Here is a 20,851-nt window from a genome sequence, read left to right on the forward strand (position 1 = left end):
AATACTGGAGGAAATAAACAAGTCTTTCTGGCCACTAATCTGGATAGGTTAGGGCTATTTGGAATCCTTGGGACCCTACCCTAAACCTAAGCTTAGTTTAACCCATACCACCTTTGCCCAACAATGCTGATGGCTGGTCATTGGCACTGAAGTGTATTCATGGGCTTCCCCCCAAAATTACCAAGGAACAAATAAAAAAAACGAAATAATTTTTATTTCGTCTCTGTGTTTCATAATTGTCCTTTAATTCGTAAGAGGCTGACTTTATCTCACAGGAGAAAGCATCTGAGAGAGCGAAACAGCGCCCCTGTCTGCATGTGTAGGCCATCTATCTGATTCTGTCTGGTCCAAACGAGGATGACATTGTTGCCGCCGAAGCATTGAAGGCAAGGGAAGCCAACGAGCATTTAAATTAAAAATGTAATTTTTTATTTAACCTTTATTTAACCTTCTGTCAGGCCTCCCTTGACAGAAAAAGTATATCAGCATTGAGCTAAACTGAGCGGGCTCAATTTAATGGACCTGGCGCACCAAAACAAAGTGTCAAGGGAAGCCAGCTTGGATTTTGGCTTCACTACTATCAAATCCCATTGAGCGCATACCTCATTGACAGAAAAACTTGAATTCTTGCATCTCGTTGTGTTGTTGTCCTCCACTGGCTAGCTAGCCAGCTAGCTAAAATTGGCACTTTCCTAAATTAGCCATGGGTAGATGGATATAGGGATTTGGCATTTGGATATAGGGATTTGGACTTGTGGTTTTACATAATTCTCTGTACTTTCCAATGATTATAACAGCGATTCTGATCCAACCATTAATTTATACATTGTTGTGCTCCTGGCCTGAGAGGATGGACGTTCAATATGTAGCTAGATGTAGAACACTAATGTTAAATAGCTAACGTTGCCCATGAATTAAAGTTAGGCTAGCTAGCAAGCATTTTAACCAGGTAGCCCAGGACACCAAAAAATAAAAGCGGGTACTGTATGACAGAGTGATAGACCGTTTCATCAACATGAAAGAGAGGAGGATGGCATTGGCGTTTCTCTACAAGTAGAGTGAGTCAACATATTTTTCTACTTGCATGAAAGAGCACGCACACACACACATAAAATCAGAACCATGGACAGCCACATCATATTTAGTGTATGTTGATTGGACTAAATCGTTTTTGGTATCTTTTAGCTGTCACTGTATTAGACTAAGCAAAGGTGATTTGATGATGTTGAAGTTGAAATGGTGCTGGAATACTGGAGCCTTCCCCTGTGATTTTACCCATGCAACGCTGCTGGTCATTGGTCAACAATCAAGACGCACACATTTTTGGTTCGAATTCGAGTTCAGTGGGTTTAGAACAATGACATATTTATAGTATATTTTTTTTTTTTACACATTTTGGGGGGAAATTATACCACCACGGAAAAGGGCACTTTGGAGACTGGAAGGGGCATGTGCTCTGCACAGGTAGAGCCCTATCTGTGCACATGCCTGAACAGAGGCAAGGATTATTTGCTGACAATGAGGAATCAATAGTTAATGAGAGCAGGTTCAAGTTATGTTGAGGAGGATAGGGGGCTAGCCATACAATGCATTTGGAATGTATTCAGACCCCTTGACTTTTCCCACATTTTGTTACGTTACAGCCTAATTCTAAAATGTATTAAATAGGTTTTTTCCCTCAATCTACACACAATACCCTATAATGACAAAGCAAAAACAGCTTTTTATACATTTTTGCAAATGTATTTAAAAAAGGTATTCAGACCCTTTACTCAGTACTTTGTTAAAGCACCTTTGGCAGCAAATACAGCCTCGAGTCTTGGGTATGACGCTACAAACTTGGCACACCTGTATTTGGGGAGTTTCTCCCATTCTTCTCTGCAGATCCTCTCAAGCTCTGTCAGGTTGAATGGGGAGTGTCGCTGCACAGCTATTTTCAGGTCTCTCCGGAGATGTTTGATCGGGTTCAAGTCCAGGCTCTGTCTGGGCCACTCAAGGACATTCAGACTTGTCCTGGAGCCAGTCATGCGTTGTCTTGGCTGTGTGCTTAGGGTTGTTGTTCTGTTGGAAGGTGAACCTTCGCCCAGTCTGAGGTCCTAAGCGCTCAGGAGCAGGTTTTCATCAAGGATCTCTCTGTAATTTTCTACGTTAATCTTTCCCTCGATCCTGACTAGTCAGGGCAAAGAGTTCAATCTTGGTTTAATCAGACCAGAGAATCTTGTTTCTCATGGTCGGAGAGACCTTTAGGTGCCTTTTGGCTCCAAGCGGGCTGGCTACTGCCTTTTACTGAGGAGTGGCTTACGTCTGGCCACAAGGTTCTCTCTGTACTTTGCTTTGTTCCTCTTTCCCTCAAACCTGACTAGTCTCCCAGTCCCTGCCGCTGAAAAACATCCCCACAGTATGATGCTGCCACCACCATGCTTCACTGTAGGGATGGTGCCAGGTTTTCTCCAGACGTGACTCTTGGCATTCAGGCCAAACAGGGAAATCTTGGTTTCATCAGACCAGAGAATCTTGTTCCTCATGGTCTGGGAGTCCTTTAGGTGCCTTTAGGAAAACTCCAAGCGGGCTGTGTGCTTTTTTACTAGGGATGGCTTCTGTTTGGCCACTCCACCATAAATGCCTGATTTGGTGGAGCGCTGCAGAGATAGTTGTCCTTCTGCAAGGTTTTCCCATCTCCACAGAGGAACTTTGGAGCTCTGTCAGTGACCATCGGGTTCTTGGTCACCTTGCACTTGTGTATGTTTTTACCTCTGGATTGCTCCTAAAATGCGCTATAGGCCTAAAGGGGTTTAATACATGATCAAGTTGTGATGATTTCTGGTGTATGTGTATGCTTGTAGGGGACCTGCTTACAGTAGTTTATCCATGGCAAAACACAATGCGCAACATCAGGTAGTAGCATTAGCCACTCTAGCATGGTAGTGGAAAATTGTGTTTTATTCAAATAGTACGTATATTTTCACGTTTTTTTAGGCCGAAGGGCAATTAAACCGATTTTAGGAGGAAACTGATGCCTTTGCAGCCTGAACGGATGATGTTTTATGTATGAGCCGGTCGCAGGGGGACACCAGTGTATAGTCGGCTGGGCACATTACAGGTGGACGCAGATGACGTAAAATGAATAATAGCGTCATCTGGCTGTGGGTTGGGCTAATTATACAGCAACTGAGAATATAGTCTAGAAAGAGCATGATGGGCTGTTATTACACAACATAGCAGTATTACAGTTTGTTTATCTTGACCGTGCCCTTCAGTGTTTGTGCCCTTCTATGATTATGCGCAAAAGAGGTCAGAATGTAGTCAAGGTCTGTATGGAGATGGAACGTGCACACTACAGTTCCCGACATCCCATCTCGACTATCGCTGTTCTACTCGCATGTTTACGCATGAGGCGCTTCTGCAGTGAGCTACTGGATATTGATGTGCTTTAATGTGTTCCCTCTCCTCCCTTCCTCTTACCTCTCCTCCCTCTCCGCTCTGTGTTCCATAGAGACTCAGCGCGCTCAGATGCACTTGGCGTTCTAGCGGTAGAAACAGCAGCGGGAGCGTCTCAGTGCAGGGGCAGCAAGAGCACCCCGATGGCCACCAGCACAAGAGACTGCGCTAAGCAGACGACCAGCGCGCGCTTTCATCTGTGCTTCTCAACCCCGAACCTCTTCTAGCGAAGAGAGAGGTGCCCAAATCTGTTTTAGGATATCGCTCCCCCCCTCCTCTTTCTGTCCATTCGATGAAGAAGAACTGATGACGATGTATCGGCGATGGTGGATTTCCCTTTTGTGCGTCTATGGACTGATGTGCATCGTTCATTCCAGCAATCATATGCCTCGAAATGGTAATGTATTTATGACAACAAATATTGCTATGTATTTTATTGGAATAGATCCGAATGGCAACAGCATCACCAATAACATGTTCCACATTCCATGTTATTATGCTGCCAGAGAGGGAGCCTGAATCCCCAACGTAAACAACCTGTAAAATATGCATTTAATGTAACCTTATGAAAGGGAATCGGTCTATTATTAATTAAAACTATTTGAGGAAAGATATTCTAAAACCATTACAGTGCTATTTCACATTGATTTATGTTTTGGTATAGGCGCTTGTAGCTGTGTTTTTTTGCGCCAGGATAGCTATCGCAGTCTTAACATCGCTGTTTCCTCCCTGTGCAGGAGACGCCTTGTCGCAGGCGAAAGCTGTTCGTGATGCGAGCAGGTTCGCCGGGAAGGAGGACACGGTCCCTCTCCGTCTGCTCTACAGCATGCACAACCACAGTCAAATCACCCACGATGTCATCAGCACCAGGACTAGAGCCAGTTCCAGCCCCACACAGGTAGCCTACACAGTGCTGGTGTTATTTATTATGGTGGCGATGGAGCTCCGCTATGTGCAGAGCGACAAATGCCTTTGGTACGCGTTGCTATTGGATACATCCCGCTATTCTCATGTTGTTTATGTTTTTGTTGAATCATCTCCTTTTTATGCATTTCACAGAGAATTCGGCAAGATCACATTTTCACCTATAACAAGCTAGTTCTTTTGACTTGTGGTCTATTTACAGAAGTATAGGCTATTCAATTTCGCCACATTTAAAAGCGTAGGCAGTGTCTTTTCATTGAGTAAATTAAAGATAGCCTAGTGGTATATTGTGGGTTTTTCTATGCACATACATACACAAAAGACAGGCTCAGGCCTGATCAGCAAAAGAGCCCATGCATGAAACACATGGGGATGAAGCCTATGCATTAGAATGAATAGACAAATAGGCCTATACCATCCATACATGTTTAATTGGGTCAAATATTTAGTTTTTGTTATATAGTAGGAGAGGTTCTTATTATTATAAAGGTGAGTGGACCTGACATAATATCTTCAGAATCTATTGAATAATGATTGGTTTGTGCCCTTACAATGGATTCGCCCGTAACCCACATGGCCCTATGTCTGAGACACTCTGCTTCTTGGATGGTTAAAGAGAGTCTGCTCTCTGTCTGGTTGGCATCCTTTACAGTTCACTAGCTGGCTGGTTGCTTTGGCTATTCAATGATCTGTTTGATGTGAAGACCTAGTCTGGATAATCAGATACAATCATAAGGCTCTCTACCTCTGAAATGTACACGTTATAAATCATCAGATTTTTATTCCACTCTTCCATACTTTTATCTAAAATCTAGTTGTGTCATTGATATTAAAGTCCCAGTGCAGTCAACACATGTGATTTGTCTGTGTTTTATATATATTTCTACACTATGAAGTTAGAATAATACTGTGAAAATGATGATAGTGCCCATTTAGTATAAGAGCTGTTTGAAAAGACCGCCTGAAATTTCAGCCTGAGCAGAGGGACATCGAGAGCACAGGCACAAGGGCAGACACTTTCATTACAGGAATCATGAGGATAATGCACTTTATAGTTTGACCAAACCATGGTTTTAGTCGCCCCAAAAATAGGACGTTTTGAGTGTAGAATGTGCTCTTTCTCCGTTTATATCCACCCTTTCAGTGTGTTTACTAGTATAATGACAAGGTCGGAGCAGTTCCCTTTGCTCATACTGCGTTTAACTTTGAATGTGAGTTAACATGACCTCAGCTCAGCCTATCAGAAAACCAGGCAGGCCCATCTTGGTAGGGGGGGCGGCCTTTGCCCACTGATCAGCCAAAGGCTCATTATAGAGTAGAATAACGGAGAAATTACGCAAAAACCATCTGGCATTTGCCAAATGGCCAATCTGCCCCTGGACGCTAACCTATTATGGGTTTATAGTTCCAGAGGCTATTCTAAAGGCTAGCCTGCTCAGGGCTCCCACAGGGTCAGGTAAAGGGCTGCAGATTGTGGCAAGCAGGGGAGGTGTTAACCCTTTGTCTCTCACTCCAAGGGAGAGAGAACCAGGCTAGCCATGATAACCAAACTAATTGGACACATCTGTCATTGGCTTCAACATTGTTTATATGACCTCACTGGTGTTCTATATGTTGAGCTCTAATAAGGAACATGAGCGTACGTCATTAGAACAGTTAACTTGGGACTGGAACATGTCTGCCAGATACTGATAAACTGGTTTGGCTTCATTTGTCTTCAAAATAAGATTATTGTGCCGCCTAAAAGAAAGTTCTTCGGGGAAACACTGCCTCATCTTTTTCCCACTATTTATAGCACAACTTCATCAGGTGTCTCCAGGTGAAATTATACTGCCCCACAAAGGGAGAGAAAGAGAGAGAGATATGATGGAATCTTCATTTGATCTGATCAGTCTTTGAGTTTCTTGTCATCCCCAGAGGGAGTTTTAAACTGACCTCAAATCAGCCACTTCGTCACACAGCCTGCATTCTCAGCGTCATATTGTCTGCTTCTGCTCTGATTTCGGCTGTTTTTAGCTCAGTATCATAACATCTGAAAGGAACCTGTCAAATCATTCTTAAACGTATGACACACAAAACTATCTATTTATAGACTTGGGTTGAGTCTACTATTTTCAGTTATAGGCGTAACCTACTGTACAAATTTTTGTAAAAGAGGAGCTTTGAGAAGAGCTCAGCTGAGTGCTGTTTAAGCGTTTCTGTGGAAGCAAAGCACTTATAGTCATGGGCCCATAGCCATCAGTGGAGTCTGCTGTGTGTGTGTGTGTGTGTGTGTGTGTGTGTGTGTGTGTGTGTGTGTGTGTGTGTGTGTGTGTGTGTGTGTGTGTGTGTGTGTGTGTGTGTGTGTGTGTGTGTGTGTGTGTAAGGCTGTCTGTGTTGTAGTAGGATAACAGCACTTCCTGGTAGGCCCCTAGCTCCATCAGCGGAGTTAGGTCCTGCTATGATGCAGTAATCAATGAAACAGGAGTCGCTGATGGTCTCGGTGCCTCGGCTCGGTGCCTCGGCTCGGCCCAGTCAAACTGGGAAATCTGGTCCAGGAGAACACAATTACTGGTACCACTTCATGTGGATTCAATTCGCTTAATTTGATTTTAAAGTGTGCCCTGAAAAGGAATCACATACTCGTGTACCGGTATATGCGCGTACGTACACACACACACACACACACACACACACACACACACACACACACACACACACACACGCACACACACACACACACACACACACACACACACACACACACACACACACACACACACACACACACACACACAGTAACAATAGTGTCTGTGGCCACAGGGTACCCCGAGGTCTAAGGTCATCCTTGGGTGAAGATTGGGGCATTTCATACTCACACACACACACACTCCCTTGGTTTTCATGCAGCGTCCGGTGTGTATTGACTCAGGCCCGTGGGCCATGCCTGGGGGAGGGGTTAGTCCTGTATTAGACTAGCTGGCGACTCCCTCAGAGTTACACAGGAACAGTAGTGGGAAGTCATCATTTTGATGGATTGGGTTGAGGGGGAAGGTCTAATACATCCCTAGCTCTGGGCACATATGGCGCGTGGTCTATTACAGGCCCCAGGGGCAACGAGGACTTGTCTGGGTCTAGTTCAGCTTTCATCACAGCTCCCCTGTCTCTCAGAATGTCTGGGTCTGGTTCAGCTTCCATCACAGCTCCCCTGTCTCTCAGAATGTCTGGGTCTAGTTCAGCTTCCATCACAGCTCCCCTGTCTCTCAGAATGTCTGGGTCTAGTTCAGCCTCCATCACAGCTCCCCTGTCTCTCAAAATGTCTGGGTCTGGTTCAGCTTCCATCACAGCTCCCCTGTCTCTCAGAATGTCTTCCTTTCCTTAAAGTTCATGTACAGTATGTATATTGTTAGTTGTTTTGTAAAAGCTTTTTCAGCACTCAATGGAATAGAGATGCTTGTACAACGTTTCTGAAATTATTTTTATTCACAGGGGAACCACGTGGCCCAAGCCAGCTTCCAGGTGGACGCGTTTGGTGAGCAGTTCATCTTGGATGTTGAACTGAACCAGTGAGTATAACCTTTGACCTATCACCAACATTCTCTGTATCTACTGCGATAAATCCCCTTTCTCTCTATGTCATGATTTCTGATAGTAAAATAGCCAGTAGGATTAAAGGGATTCTCCGTTACTTTTGTATACTTATTAGCAAGTAGTTCTGAAAGTAGCACCCATGAGCCAAAAGTGGTCCCCGAAAATAGTGTACTACATCACATATGTGCAGATACTGTATGTGCACCATGTCATTGCTCTCTCTTTCGCTCTGCTGTGTGTGATTCTTGCTAGCTGTCACTCAAATTACGAGGGGCTGAATCTCATTGGCTGGAGCTCAAATTGCTAGGGTCTGGCCCATGCGGGAGGAAATGTAGGGAAAATGGCGCAGCACAGCTTCCAGAAAATAGTCACTTTCAAACGAGCAGTTTCGTGCCTAATTGAGGTAAGACAGTAATTCCGATCATAGATTATGCATGGGTGAACTACATATTGACACATCCAGGCCAAAGCGGGAGGTTTCAAAAATACTTACTAGTCGCCAAAGTACCGGAGCATGTCTTTAAGAGCTGTTTAATTAGTCCCTAATGTCTTCCTCACGAAGCTTTGATCTGGGAAAACCTGTTAGTGGCAGTGCTCTACGCCTATCATTGATTATGAATACTTGGTTGGTAATACTGCTTATAGGCTGCTTATTCACTCGGGAACAGTAGTTTATAAGCCGTTCATAAGCAGGCTATAAGCTGTTCATAAGCAGGTTATAAGCTGTTCATAAGCAGGTTATAAGCTGTTCATAAGCAGGTTATAAGCCATTATTATGCAGGTTATAAGCCGTTCATAAGCAGGCTTTCAAATGAGGTCTTAAAGGGATACTGCAAGATTCTAGCAGTTGTCATTGCGCACAGAATAAAGGAAGTTAAGAGGTAGTTTCGCGAGCCTGTGCTAACTAGTGTTAGCGCAATGTTTGGAAGTCTACAGGTGCATGTCCTTCATGGTGCATGCAGAGACATTAAAATGGGACCCACGAGTTCTGCCTCTGGGTATGTAGAACAACAGAATCTGGCAGTACATCTTTATCACAGTGCTCTAATGGTCTCTGTAATGGAGGCATGAGGAATGAGACATCTTTCACCTCTGGCTGATCGTAGTGGTACAGAGCAGACAGGACCATATTTCCTGCCAGTGTCCAGTGTCTTTTGGGCCACCTTGTTTTTTTTGTGTGTTTTTTTTTACCCCCTTTTTCTTCACAATTTCGTGGTATCCAATTGTTAGTAATTACTGTCTTGTCTCATCGCTACAACTCCTGCACAGACTCGGGAGAGGCGAAGGTCGAGAGACATGCGTCCTCCGAAACACAACCCAACCAAGCCGCACTGCTTTTTAACACAGTGCGCATCCAACCCGGAATCCAGCCACACCAATGTGTCGGAGGAAACACCGTACACCTAGCGACCTAGTCAGCGTGCACTGCGTCCGGCCCGCCACAGGTGTCGCTAGTGCGCGATGAGACAAAGATATCCCTGCCGGCCAAACCCTCCCTAACCCGGACGACGCTAGGCCAATTGGGCGCCGCCCCATGGGCCTCCTGGTTGCAGCCGGCTGCGACAGAGCCTGGGCTCAAACCCAGAGTCTCTGGTGACACAGCTACCACTGCGATGCAGTGCCTTAGACCACTGCGCCACCCGGGAGGCTTGGGCCACCTTGTTTTGGGGAAGAAATTATATGCTGTGTGTTTTTGGGGCTATTTCTCTCGCTCTCCATCCCGCCATCTCTCTCTCACTCAGCTTTCTCCCTTTTTCACTTTTACTCCCACTCACTGTTTCTCTGTCAGCTCTTTCCACTTCTCTCTCTCCCTCTCTTCCCTTCTCTCAAGCTCTCTCTATCTGGCCCTAACACTCTGCTGACCAATGGTCTTTCACTAATGAGGGGAAGTTGTGTGTCTCTCTCTCTCTCTCTTTCTCTCTCTCTCTCTCTCTCTGTCTGTGTTTGTCTGTGTCACAGACACAAAGACACAGGGTGACAGGTTCAGTACACATCACTGCTTTCTGTATCAGAAAGTAGGCTGGCCCTCTTTGAGGTTTCGTAGATCGGTGCATTGATGAAAGTAGGCTGGCCCTCTTTGAGGTCTTGTAGATCGGTGCATTGATGAAAGTAGGCTGTCCCTCTGAGGTCTCGTAGATTGGTGCATTGATGGAAGTAGGCTGGCCCTCTTTGAGGTCTCGTAGATCGGTGCATTGATGAAAGTAGGATGGCCCACTTTGAGGTCTCGTAGATCGGTGCATTGATGAAAGTAGGCTGGCCCTCTGAGGTCTCGTAGATCGGTGCATTGATGAAAGTAGGCTGGCCCTCTTTGAGGTTTCGTAGATCGGTGCATTGATGAAAGTAGGCTGGCCCTCTTTGAGGTTTCGTAGATCGGTGCATTGATGAAAGTAGGCTGGCCCTCTTTGAGGTCTTGTAGATCGGTGCATTGATGAAAGTAGGCTGGCCCTCTGAGGTCTCGTAGATCGGTGCATTGATGAAAGTAGGCTGGCCCTCTGAGGTCTCGTAGATCGGTGCATTGATGAAATTAGGCTGGCCCTCTTTGAGGTTTCGTAGATCGGTGCATTGATGAAAGTAGGCTGGCCCTCTTTGAGGTCTCGTAGATCGGTGCATTGATGAAAGTAGGCTGGCCCTCTTTGAGGTCTCGTAGATCGGTGCATTGATGAAAGTAGGCTGGCCCTCTTTGAGGTCTCGTAGATCGATGCATTGCACTATTTTAGATTATAAAGCCCCCTTACACAACTTCTGCCGTACCTTGCGTCATTGTTAACCTACAGATGTAGGAGCTACCAGACCTGGTCTCAGGGAGCGCTAACTCGGGACATCTCTTCCATCTCCACTGAGTTTGGTAAATCTGCTTTAAGTTTGTTTGCACCTTACTCTTGGAATAGTTTCCAAAACTCTTTAAATGTGATGTTTTGGTGTCTCTAGGGCTATTCAGATGGCTGCTGATTGATTATCTGTTTTACTGAAGAATGTGTGTTTTCTGTGATTGTGTTTTGTATCTCTGTTGTGCTTTTTGTATTGTATTGATGTGTATCATTTTTGTAATCACAGGGTTCTTCTGAAAAAGAGACCTTGGTCTCAGCATGACTCCCTGTCAAAATAAAGGTGAAATAAATCAAACAAGCTCACCTAAGCAGGCAGTTGTGTGTAGAAGTGAGTCTGCATCATTAGAGTGAGTCTGTACTCTGTCGTGTCATTATAGCTGAAGTCATCTCTCTCTGTACGAGGATCTATTTCCCCTGTCACCCAGAGCCATTCACACACAGTAGACTGAGAGAAATGGAGATGACATCACAGGAATATCCAAACAGCACAGTGCTGCCACTCGTAGGGTTACTGTATGATGCATGAAGCGTCATGTGTCATGACACAGTGTCCCTGTGGGACACGGTCAGGCACGTCTCTGTCGTATGTTGTGTTTGGTGACCTGAGGTGCTGGATGTCATCCATCATATGGAGTCTGTGCTGTAACTGTGTGTCTGTATGGTTTGGGAAGCCTGCATATAGATTTGAACCCCTGTCCTGTTGTAGTGATCAGTACAATGGTAGTATGGAGAGAATGGTTCTCTGTCCTGTTGTAGTGATCAGTACAATGGTAGTATGGAGAGAATGGTTCTCTGTCCTGTTGTAGTGATCAGTACAATGGTAGTATGGAGAGAATGGTTCTCTGTCCTGTTGTAGTGATCAGTACAATGGTAGTATGGAGAGAATGGTTCTCTGTCCTGTTGTAGTGATCAGTACTATGGTAGTATGGAGAGAATGGTTCTCTGTCCTGTTGTAGTGATCAGTACTATGGTAGTATGGAGAGAATGGTTCTCTGTCCTGTTGTAGTGATCAGTACAATGGTAGTATGGAGAGAATGGTTCTCTGTCCTGTTGTAGTGATCAGTACAATGGTAGTATGGAGGGAATGGTTCTCTGTTCTGTTGTAGTGATCAGTACTATGGTAGTATGGAGAGAATGGTTCTCTGTCCTGTTGTAGTGATCAGTACAATGGTAGTATGGAGAGAATGGTTCTCTGACCTGTTGTAGTGATCAGTACAATGGTAGTATGGAGAGAATGGTTCTCTGTCCTGTTGTAGTGATCAGTACAATGGTAGTATGGAGAGAATGGTTCTCTGTCCTGTTGTAGTGATCAGTACAATGGTAGTATGGAGAGAATGGTTCTCTGTTCTGTTGTAGTGATCAGTACAATGGTAGTATGGAGAGAATGGTTCTCTGTCCTGTTGTAGTGATCAGTACAATGGTAGTATGGAGAGAATGGTTCTCTGTCCTGTTGTAGTGATCAGTACAATGGTAGTATGGAGAGAATGGTTCTCTGTCCTGTTGTAGTGATCAGTACAATGGTAGTATGGAGGGAATGGTTCTCTGTCCTGTTGTAGTGATCAGTACAATGGTAGTATGGAGGGAATGGTTCTCTGTTCTGTTGTAGTGATCAGTACTATGGTAGTATGGAGAGAATGGTTCTCTGTCCTGTTGTAGTGATCAGTACAATGGTAGTATGGAGAGAATGGTTCTCTGTCCTGTTGTAGTGATCAGTACAATGGTAGTATGGAGAGAATGGTTCTCTGTCCTGTTGTAGTGATCAGTACTATGGTAGTATGGAGAGAATGGTTCTCTGTCCTGTTGTCTCTTTCTCTCCATCCCTCTTTCCATCTATCTCTCCTGCGGTGGCTATGTGTTTCATGAGGTTCTGTTATATGCTCTCTGTGTGTGTGTGTGTGTGTGTGTGTGTGTGTGTGTGTGTGTGTGTGTGTGTGTGTGTGTGTGTGTGTGTGTGTGTGTGTGTGTGTGTGTGTGTGTGTGTGTGTGTGTGTGTGTGTGTGTGTGTGTGTGTGTGTGTGTGTGTGTGTGTGTATGCTTCTCTTCTCCATCCATCCCTCGCTCCCCAAGTGCTGCTCACTGACCTCACTCTTTAACCAATCACACTGCACCCTGCTTGGGTTAAATGCAGAAGACACATTTCAGTTGAGTGCATTCCATTGTACAACTGACTAGGTATCCCCCTTTCCCTTTGTTGACGAGATAACTTTCTTGAGCTGTGTGTGTGTGAGGAGGGCATTGAGGTTGGGCGTGCATGTTTCTTGGCTTCATGCAGCGAGACCTAGTTTCCTTAGGTTGATCAATGGCCTCTCTCCTCTGTGTGTGTGTCTCTCTCTCTGTGTGTGTGTGTGTGTGTGTGTGTGTGTGTGTGTGTGTGTGTGTGTTTGTATGTGTTTAAGCAGTTACAAGCATAACAAACAAGAGGCTGCTAGTTTTTATTTCAGTTTATTTTGAGATGCTACTCTCTCTTTCCACTGGGATCTTTTAATAAGATCCCAGATTTGATGATGAAGAAGAACCTCTCAGAAACGCATCAGGTATTTTTAGCTTATGCCTACTGTAACTGCAACTGTGAGGGTGTGTGTGTTTTTAGTGTTTCAAGTTTTAATGTTACATACACAAGTACAGTGAAATGCCTTTCTTGCAAGCCCTAATCCCAACAATGCAGTAGTCAGTAGCAATGTAGTAGTACAAATACCAAAGTATTACAGGGCAGAAGTGTGTCTGTGTTGCCTAGCGTACTAAGGTCACACATCACTCCCTTAGGCTTCTTTGTCCTCTCCCTCTTACATCTTTGGCTGCCTCCAAATTGCCATTCATGGCCTCGGGAGTGGGCTGGGATGGGGTAGGAGCGGGAGTGGGCTGGGATGGGATGGGGGTGCTTCTTTGAATGATGCTCCCCATTCCTCATAAACCACACCTCCTCCTCACCCCTCACCTCCCCTCCCACCTGCTCACGCTGAATAATTGATGTCCCAGTAAGATTAAAGGGGGAAGCTGAAATGGGATGTGTGTGTGTGTGTGTGTGAATGGCTCAGTTTGGTGCTCTTACTGCTGTACCAATTAAGCCTTAATGTGGCTCTTATAAACTATGGGCCAGTTTAGAGCCTGGGGGCCTACAGAACATATTACTTACATTACAACTAGTACAAACCTATTGTTTACATTACAACTAGTACAAACCTATTGTGTACATTACAACTAGTACAAACCTATTGTGTACATTACAACTAGTACAAACCTATTGTTTACATTACAACTAGTACAAACCTATTGTTTACATTACAACTAGTACAAACCTATTGTGTACATTACAACTAGTACAAACCTATTGTGTACATTACAACTAGTACAAACCTATTGTTTACATTACAACTAGTACAAACCTATTGTGTACATTACAACTAGTACAAACCTATTGTTTACATTACAACTAGTACAAACCTATTGTTTACATTACAACTAGTACAAACCTAGTGTGTACATTACAACTAGTACAAACCTATTGTTTACATTACAACTAGTACAAACCTATTGTTAACATTACAACTAGTACAAACCTATTGTGTACATTACAACTAGTACAAACCTATTGTGTACATTACATCTAGTACAAACCTATTGTGTACATTACAACTAGTACAAACCTATTGTTTACATTACAACTAGTACAAACCTATTGTTTACATTACAACTAGTACAAACCTATTGTGTACATTACAACTAGTACAAACCTATTGTGTACATTACAACTAGTACAAACCTATTGTGTACATTACAACTAGTACAAACCTATTGTTTACATTACAACTAGTACAAACCTATTGTGTACATTACAACTAGTACAAACTTATTGTTAACATTACAACTAGTACAAACCTATTGTTAACATTACAACTAGTACAACCTATTGTGTACATTACAACTAGTACAAACCTATTGTTAACATTACAACTAGTACAAACCTATTGTTTACATTACAACTAGTACAACCCTATTGTTAACATTACAACTAGTACAAACCTATTGTTTACATTACAACTAGTACAAACCTATTGTTAACATTACAACTAGTAGAAACTTATTGTTAACATTACAACTAGTACAAACTTATTGTTTACATTACAACAAGTACAAACATATTGTTAACATTACAACTAGTACAAACCTATTGTTAACATTACAACTAGTACAAACCTATTGTTAACATTACAACTAGTACAAACCTATTGTTAACATTACAACTAGTACAAACCTATTGTGTACATTACAACTAGTACAAACCTATTGTGTACATTACAACTAGTACAAACCTATTGTTAACATTACAACTAATACAAACTTATTGTTAACATTACAACTAGTACAACCCTATTGTTAACATTACAACTAGTACAAACTTATTGTGTACATTACAACTAGTACAAACTTATTGTTAACATTACAACTAGTACAAACTTATTGTTAACATTACAACTAGTACAATCCTATTGTTAACATTACAACTAGTACAAACCTATTGTTAACATTACAACTAGTACAAATGTATTGTTAACATTACAACTAGTACAAACCTATTGTTTATATTACAACTAATTCAAACCTATTGTTAACATTACAACTAGTACAAACCTATTGTTAACATTACAACTAGTACAAATGTATTGTTAACATTACAACTAGTACAAACCTATTGTTTATATTACAACTAATTCAAACCTATTGTTTACATTACAGCTAATACATAAATAAATGATTACCGTCCAGTAGCACTCACATCGGTAGCCATGAAGTGCTTTGAAAGGCTGGTCATGGCTCACATCAATAGTATCCTCCCGGATACCCTAGACCCACTCCAATTCAAAAACCGCCCCAACAGATCCACAGATGACGCAATCTCAATCGCACTACACACTGCCCTTTCCCACTTGGACAAAAGGAACACCTATGTGAGAATGCTGTTCATTGACTACAGCTCAGCGTTCAACACCATAGTGCTCACGAAGCTCATCACTAAGCTAAAGACCCTGAGACTAAACACCTCCCTCTCCAACTGGATCCTGGACTTCCTGACGGGCCGCCCCCAGGTGGTAAGGGTAGGCAACAACACGTCTGCCACGCTGATCCTCAACACTGGGGCCCCTCAGGAGTGTGTACTTAGTCCCCTCTTGTACTCCCTGTTCACCCACGACCGCGTGGCCGAACACGACTCCCAACAGCATCATTGAGTTTGCTGACAACACAACAGTGGCCTGATCACCGACAACACTGAGACAGCCTATAGGGAGGAGGTCAGAGAACTGGCAGTGTGGTGCCAGGACAACAACCTCTCCCTCAATGTGAGCAAGGTAAAAGCTGATCGTAGACTACAGTGAAAGGTGGGCCGAACAGGCCCCATTAACATCAACGGGGCTGTAGTGGAGCGGGGTCGAGAGTTTCAAGTTCCTTGGTGTCCACATCACTAATGAACTATCATGGTCCAAACACACCAAGACAGTCGTGAAGAGGGCACGACAAAACCTTTTCCCCCTCAGGAGACTAAAAATATTTGGCAATGGTCCCCAGATCCTGAAATAGTTCTACAGCTGCACCATCGAGAGCATCCTGACCGGTTGCATCACTGCCTGGTATGGCAACTGCTCGGCATCTGACCTTAAGGTGCTACAGAGGGTAGTGCGTACGACCCAGTACATCACTGGGGCCAAGCTTCCTGCAATCCAAGACCTATATAATAGGTGGTGTCAGAGGAAAGCCCATTGACCCCCCATTTGCATTTACATTGACCCCCCTATTTGATTTCTACACTACTGCTACTCGCTGTTTATTATCTATGCATAGTCACTTCACCCCTACCTACATGTACAAATGACCTCTAACCTGTACCCCCGCACATTGACTCGGTACCAGTACCCCCTGTATATACAGTTGAAACCGGAAGGTTACATACACTTAGGTTGGAGTCATTAAAACTAGTTTTTTAACCACTCCACAAATTTCTTGTCAACAAACTATAGTTTTGGCAAGTCGGTTAGGACATCTACTTTGTGCATGACACAAGTAATTTTTCCAACAATTGTTTACAGACAGATTATTTCACTTATAATTCACTGTATCACAATTCCAGTGGGTCAGAAGCTTACATACACTATGTTGACTGTGCCTTTAAACAGCTTGGAAAATTCCAGAAAATTATCTCATGGCTTTAGAAGCTTCTGATAGGCTAACTGACATAATTTGAATCAATTGGAGGTGTACCTGGGGATGTATTTCAAGGCCTACCTTCAAACTCAGTGCCTCTTTGCTTGACATCATGGGAAAATCAAAAGAAATCAGCCAAGACCTCAGAAAAAAATTGTAGACCTCCACGAGCCTGGTTCATCCTTGGGAGCAATTTCCAAACACCTGAAGGTACCACGTTCATCTGTACAAACAATAGTACGCAAGTATAAACACCATGGGACCACGCAGCCATCATACCGCACAGGAAGGAGATGCGTTCTGTCTCCTAGAGATGAACGTACTTTGGTGCGAAAAGTGCAAATCAATCCCAGAACAACAGCAAAGGACCTTGTGAAGATGCTGGAGGAAACAGGTACAAAAGTATCTATATCCATAGTAAAACGAGTCCTATATCGACATAACCTGAAAGGCCGCTCAGCAAGGAAGAAGCCACTGCTCCAAAACCGCCATAAAAAAGCCAGGCTACGGTTTGCAACTGCACGTGGGGACAAAGATTGCACTTTTTGGAGAAATGTCCTCTGGTCTGATGAAACAAAAATGGAACTGTTTGGCCATAATGACCGTCGTTATGTTTGAAGGAAAAAGGGGGAGGCTTGCAAGCCGAAGAACACCATCCCAACCGTGAAGCACGGGGTGGCAGCATCATGTTGTGGGGGTGCTTTGCTGCAGGAGGGACTGGTGCATTTCACAAAATAGATCGCATCATGTGGGAGGAAACTTATGTGGATATATTGAAGCAACATCTCAAGACATCAGTCAGGAACTTAAAGCTTGGTCGCAATTGGGTCTTCCAAATGGACAATGACCCCAAGCATACTTCCAAAGTTGTGGCAAAATGGCTTAAGGACAACAAAGTAAAGGTATTGGAGTGGCCATCACAAAGCCCTGACCTCAATCCCATAAAAGATTTGTGGGCAGAACTGAAAAAGCGTGTGCGAGCAAGGAGGCCAACAAACCTGACTCAGTTACACCAGCTCTGTCAGGAGGAATGGGCCGAAATTCACCAAACTTATTGTGGGAAGCTTGTGGAAGGCTACTCAAAACGTTTGACCCAAGTTCAACAATTTAAAGGCAATGCTACCAAATACTAATTGAGAGAAATAAAATGAAAGAAATAAAAGCTGAAATTAATAATTCTCTCTACTATTATTCTGAAATTTCACATTCTTAAAATAAAGTGGTGATCCTAACTGAGCTAAGACAGGGAATTTTTACTTGGATCAAATGTCATGAATTGTGAAAAACTGAGTTGAAATGTATTTGGCTAAGGTGTATGTAAACTTCCGACTTCAACTGTAGCCTCGTTATTGTTTATGTTATTGTGTTACTTTTATTATTTTTTGCTTTAGTTTATTTGGTAAATATTTTATTAACTCTTCTTGAACTGCACTGTTGGTTAAGGGTTTGTAAGTAAGCATTTCACGGTAAGGTCTACACTTGTTGTATTCGGCGCATTGGACAAAGTTTGAGTTGATATGATTTACATTACAACTCATACAAAATATAATTTATATGATCTAATACAAAGATTAGAAGATCTCTTATGTCTTGTTTGTATGTCGTGCATTATATTTGGTCTTAAAACATGACATGAATACTTAAAGGGGTAACACTTCATATTCCCCATGTTTTATGTACTCTTAGAATGAGGTTAGGAGGTCTGTAGACTACATGTCTAACCAGTGTTATGACATGTTATGAAATATTCACAGAGGCTTCAAAGGTCATTGTTGTATAAAGGGATGTTGTTATACCGTATAGTTTCTATGAACAACACCATAGAATTTCATCTCAGTGTTGACAGAATAGAATAATTTGTGTGTGTGTGTGTGTGTGTGTGTGTGTGTGTGTGTGTGTGTGTGTGTGTGTGTGTGTGTGTGTGTGTGTGTGTGTGTGTGTGTGTGTGTGTGTGTGTGTGTGTCTCCCCCCCCTCTCCGTGTGAGAGGAGAGGAGCAGGTGGGCAGGTGCTAGTGGGTGTCAGTAATTGCTATAACCTGTCTGTTTATGAAACTGGTGTTATGAGTGATACGATTCCAGCACTGAGCTGGTTCCTTGCTGTTCCTGTGTGGGCTGTTGTCAGGACAACGAGAGGCCAGAGAGAGACTGGATATTCTGTTTCTATTGGAGTCGACTCCGACTCCTGCTATCAGTGTCGTTGGAGTCGACGCTTTCTCGACTGACTCAAATTTGACAAAACTGACCACAATTAGCTAAAATTAGCTACAGCTGCTATGTCAGTGTGTGCACGTGTCCTAATGAACTAGGTGATTGATAAGCAATGCATATGGAGCCATCTGACAATCTCTACTAAACAAAATACTTAAGGCTATTCAGTAGCCTACGCCAGACTAGCTGGCTGATTTTGTTTTTAACGTCTTCAGGATTTTTGGTGTCGACTCTCCCCACATTAAAAAAATACTACAGATTACTATAGAATACTTCAGTACTTACTATATAATTCTATAGTAAACTGTAGTATACTGTAGAATACTATGCTACACACTGTAGTGTCCCTCAATCATGTGGAGTACAGTACTTACTATAAAATGTTGTGGAATACTATAGTAAATACTACAGTATTATCTCCCCGAAAAGACTGTAGTAAATTTGTTCTTTTAGTATTTCTCCAGTAGGTTTCCTCGAGGAGAAAGCCTCCAATTATATGTCAAAGATAATAAAACAAAAAAACTACAATAAATACTACAAATACGTGTGTGTGTGCGTAAGAGAGAGATGGGGGGCAGGGCGGGGGGGGGGGGGTGTAATTAGTTGTTCTCAGTTTGAATGGAGTATCTATAGGGTTACTAATACGTCAGATGTGAATAGTGGAAGGCCTGCTGCTCGGTATTTGTGTTGTCTATGGTTTGGGGCTCAGGTGGAACAGGGACAAATCAACTGGTGTCTTAGTGAGGGACAAGTGAACAGAAATGGAGGGATTGAAGTGAAGAGAGGGAGGCATCGGGAGGAAAGGGGATGAGTGGAAGGGAGAGGAATGGGATGAGAGAGGGAGAGAGGGATTCCTCTCTCCCACTCTGGGAAGGTAATTGAAGGTCAGAGGATCTGGGAAGGTAATTGGAAGGTAATTGAAGGTCAGAGGATCTGGGTTCCACACGGATTTGTTACTAACACACTGTAACTGATTTAACATAGACTGCCCAACACAAACCTCCTGACAACCAAACCAGAGAGACGGAGGGAACCATATTGAAGATGCTAAAATACTCCTACCAGAGTAAGCTGGTTTACAGTAAACACTGGGTATTATGGAAAGTGATGATGCTTTCGTGATTCCATCCAACTGGTTTTGGATCAAGTTCTGTGTATATTTTCTAATCTCAGAGATTGAGCACCACACACCTCTGCAGGTCATATTCATTTAGAAAGCGTGTTTAAATCTAAAGGAGATTTTTAATAAGGCTGAAGGGGGTGGAATCTGAGTATCTCTTCTATCGACTATCTCCCTTCATTTCCTCATCATACCTTTTTATTGTGATAATGTCACCTCAGCAATGTCCTTTAATGCTATATTCCTATATCCTCTACCCCAGCCTCACTACTTCTCTCTCGCTCTCTCTCAATTAAATTCAATTTAAGGGAGGTTTAGTGGCATGGGAAACATATATTTACATTGTCATGCAAGTGAAAAAGATAACAAACAAAAGTAAAATAAACAATTAAAAATTAACCCTAAATATTACACTCAAAAAAGTTCCAAAATAATAAAAACATTTCAAATGTCATATTATATACAGTGTTGCAACGATGTGCAAATAGTTGGAAGTACAAAAGGAAAAATAAATCAACATAAATATGGGTTGTATTTACAATGGTGTTTGTTCTTCACTGGTTGCCCT

General features: G+C 43.0%; 1 protein-coding gene and 1 non-coding gene across 6 annotated transcripts in view; both read left to right on the plus strand.

The window, feature by feature from the left end:
• The first annotated feature begins 3,207 nt into the window (after positions 1 to 3,207).
• LOC115177043 (disintegrin and metalloproteinase domain-containing protein 22) overlaps positions 3,208 to 20,851 on the plus strand; it is a 103,828-nt gene continuing 86,184 nt past the window's right edge. For 3 of the 5 annotated variants that reach the window (XR_003872322.1, XM_029737504.1, XM_029737502.1), the window contains exons 1-3: positions 3,208 to 3,835; positions 4,176 to 4,336; positions 7,831 to 7,907. Coding sequence is in view for 4 of the 5 variants with exons in the window: in XM_029737504.1 (XP_029593364.1) it covers positions 3,745 to 3,835; positions 4,176 to 4,336; positions 7,831 to 7,907 (329 nt within the window). In the remaining variant the exon portion in view is untranslated. The remainder of the gene's footprint in view (positions 3,836 to 4,175; positions 4,337 to 7,830; positions 7,908 to 20,851) is intronic. The other 2 variants (XM_029737500.1, XM_029737501.1) reach the window with 2 other exon arrangements.
• Positions 19,597 to 19,653, plus strand: LOC115177573 (U7 small nuclear RNA). Its single transcript, XR_003872434.1, has one exon. It is a non-coding gene; the product is annotated as a U7 small nuclear RNA (small nuclear RNA).

This window comes from Salmo trutta, chromosome 37, assembly GCF_901001165.1.
Source record: "Salmo trutta chromosome 37, fSalTru1.1, whole genome shotgun sequence".
Lineage (NCBI taxonomy): Eukaryota > Metazoa > Chordata > Actinopteri > Salmoniformes > Salmonidae > Salmo > Salmo trutta.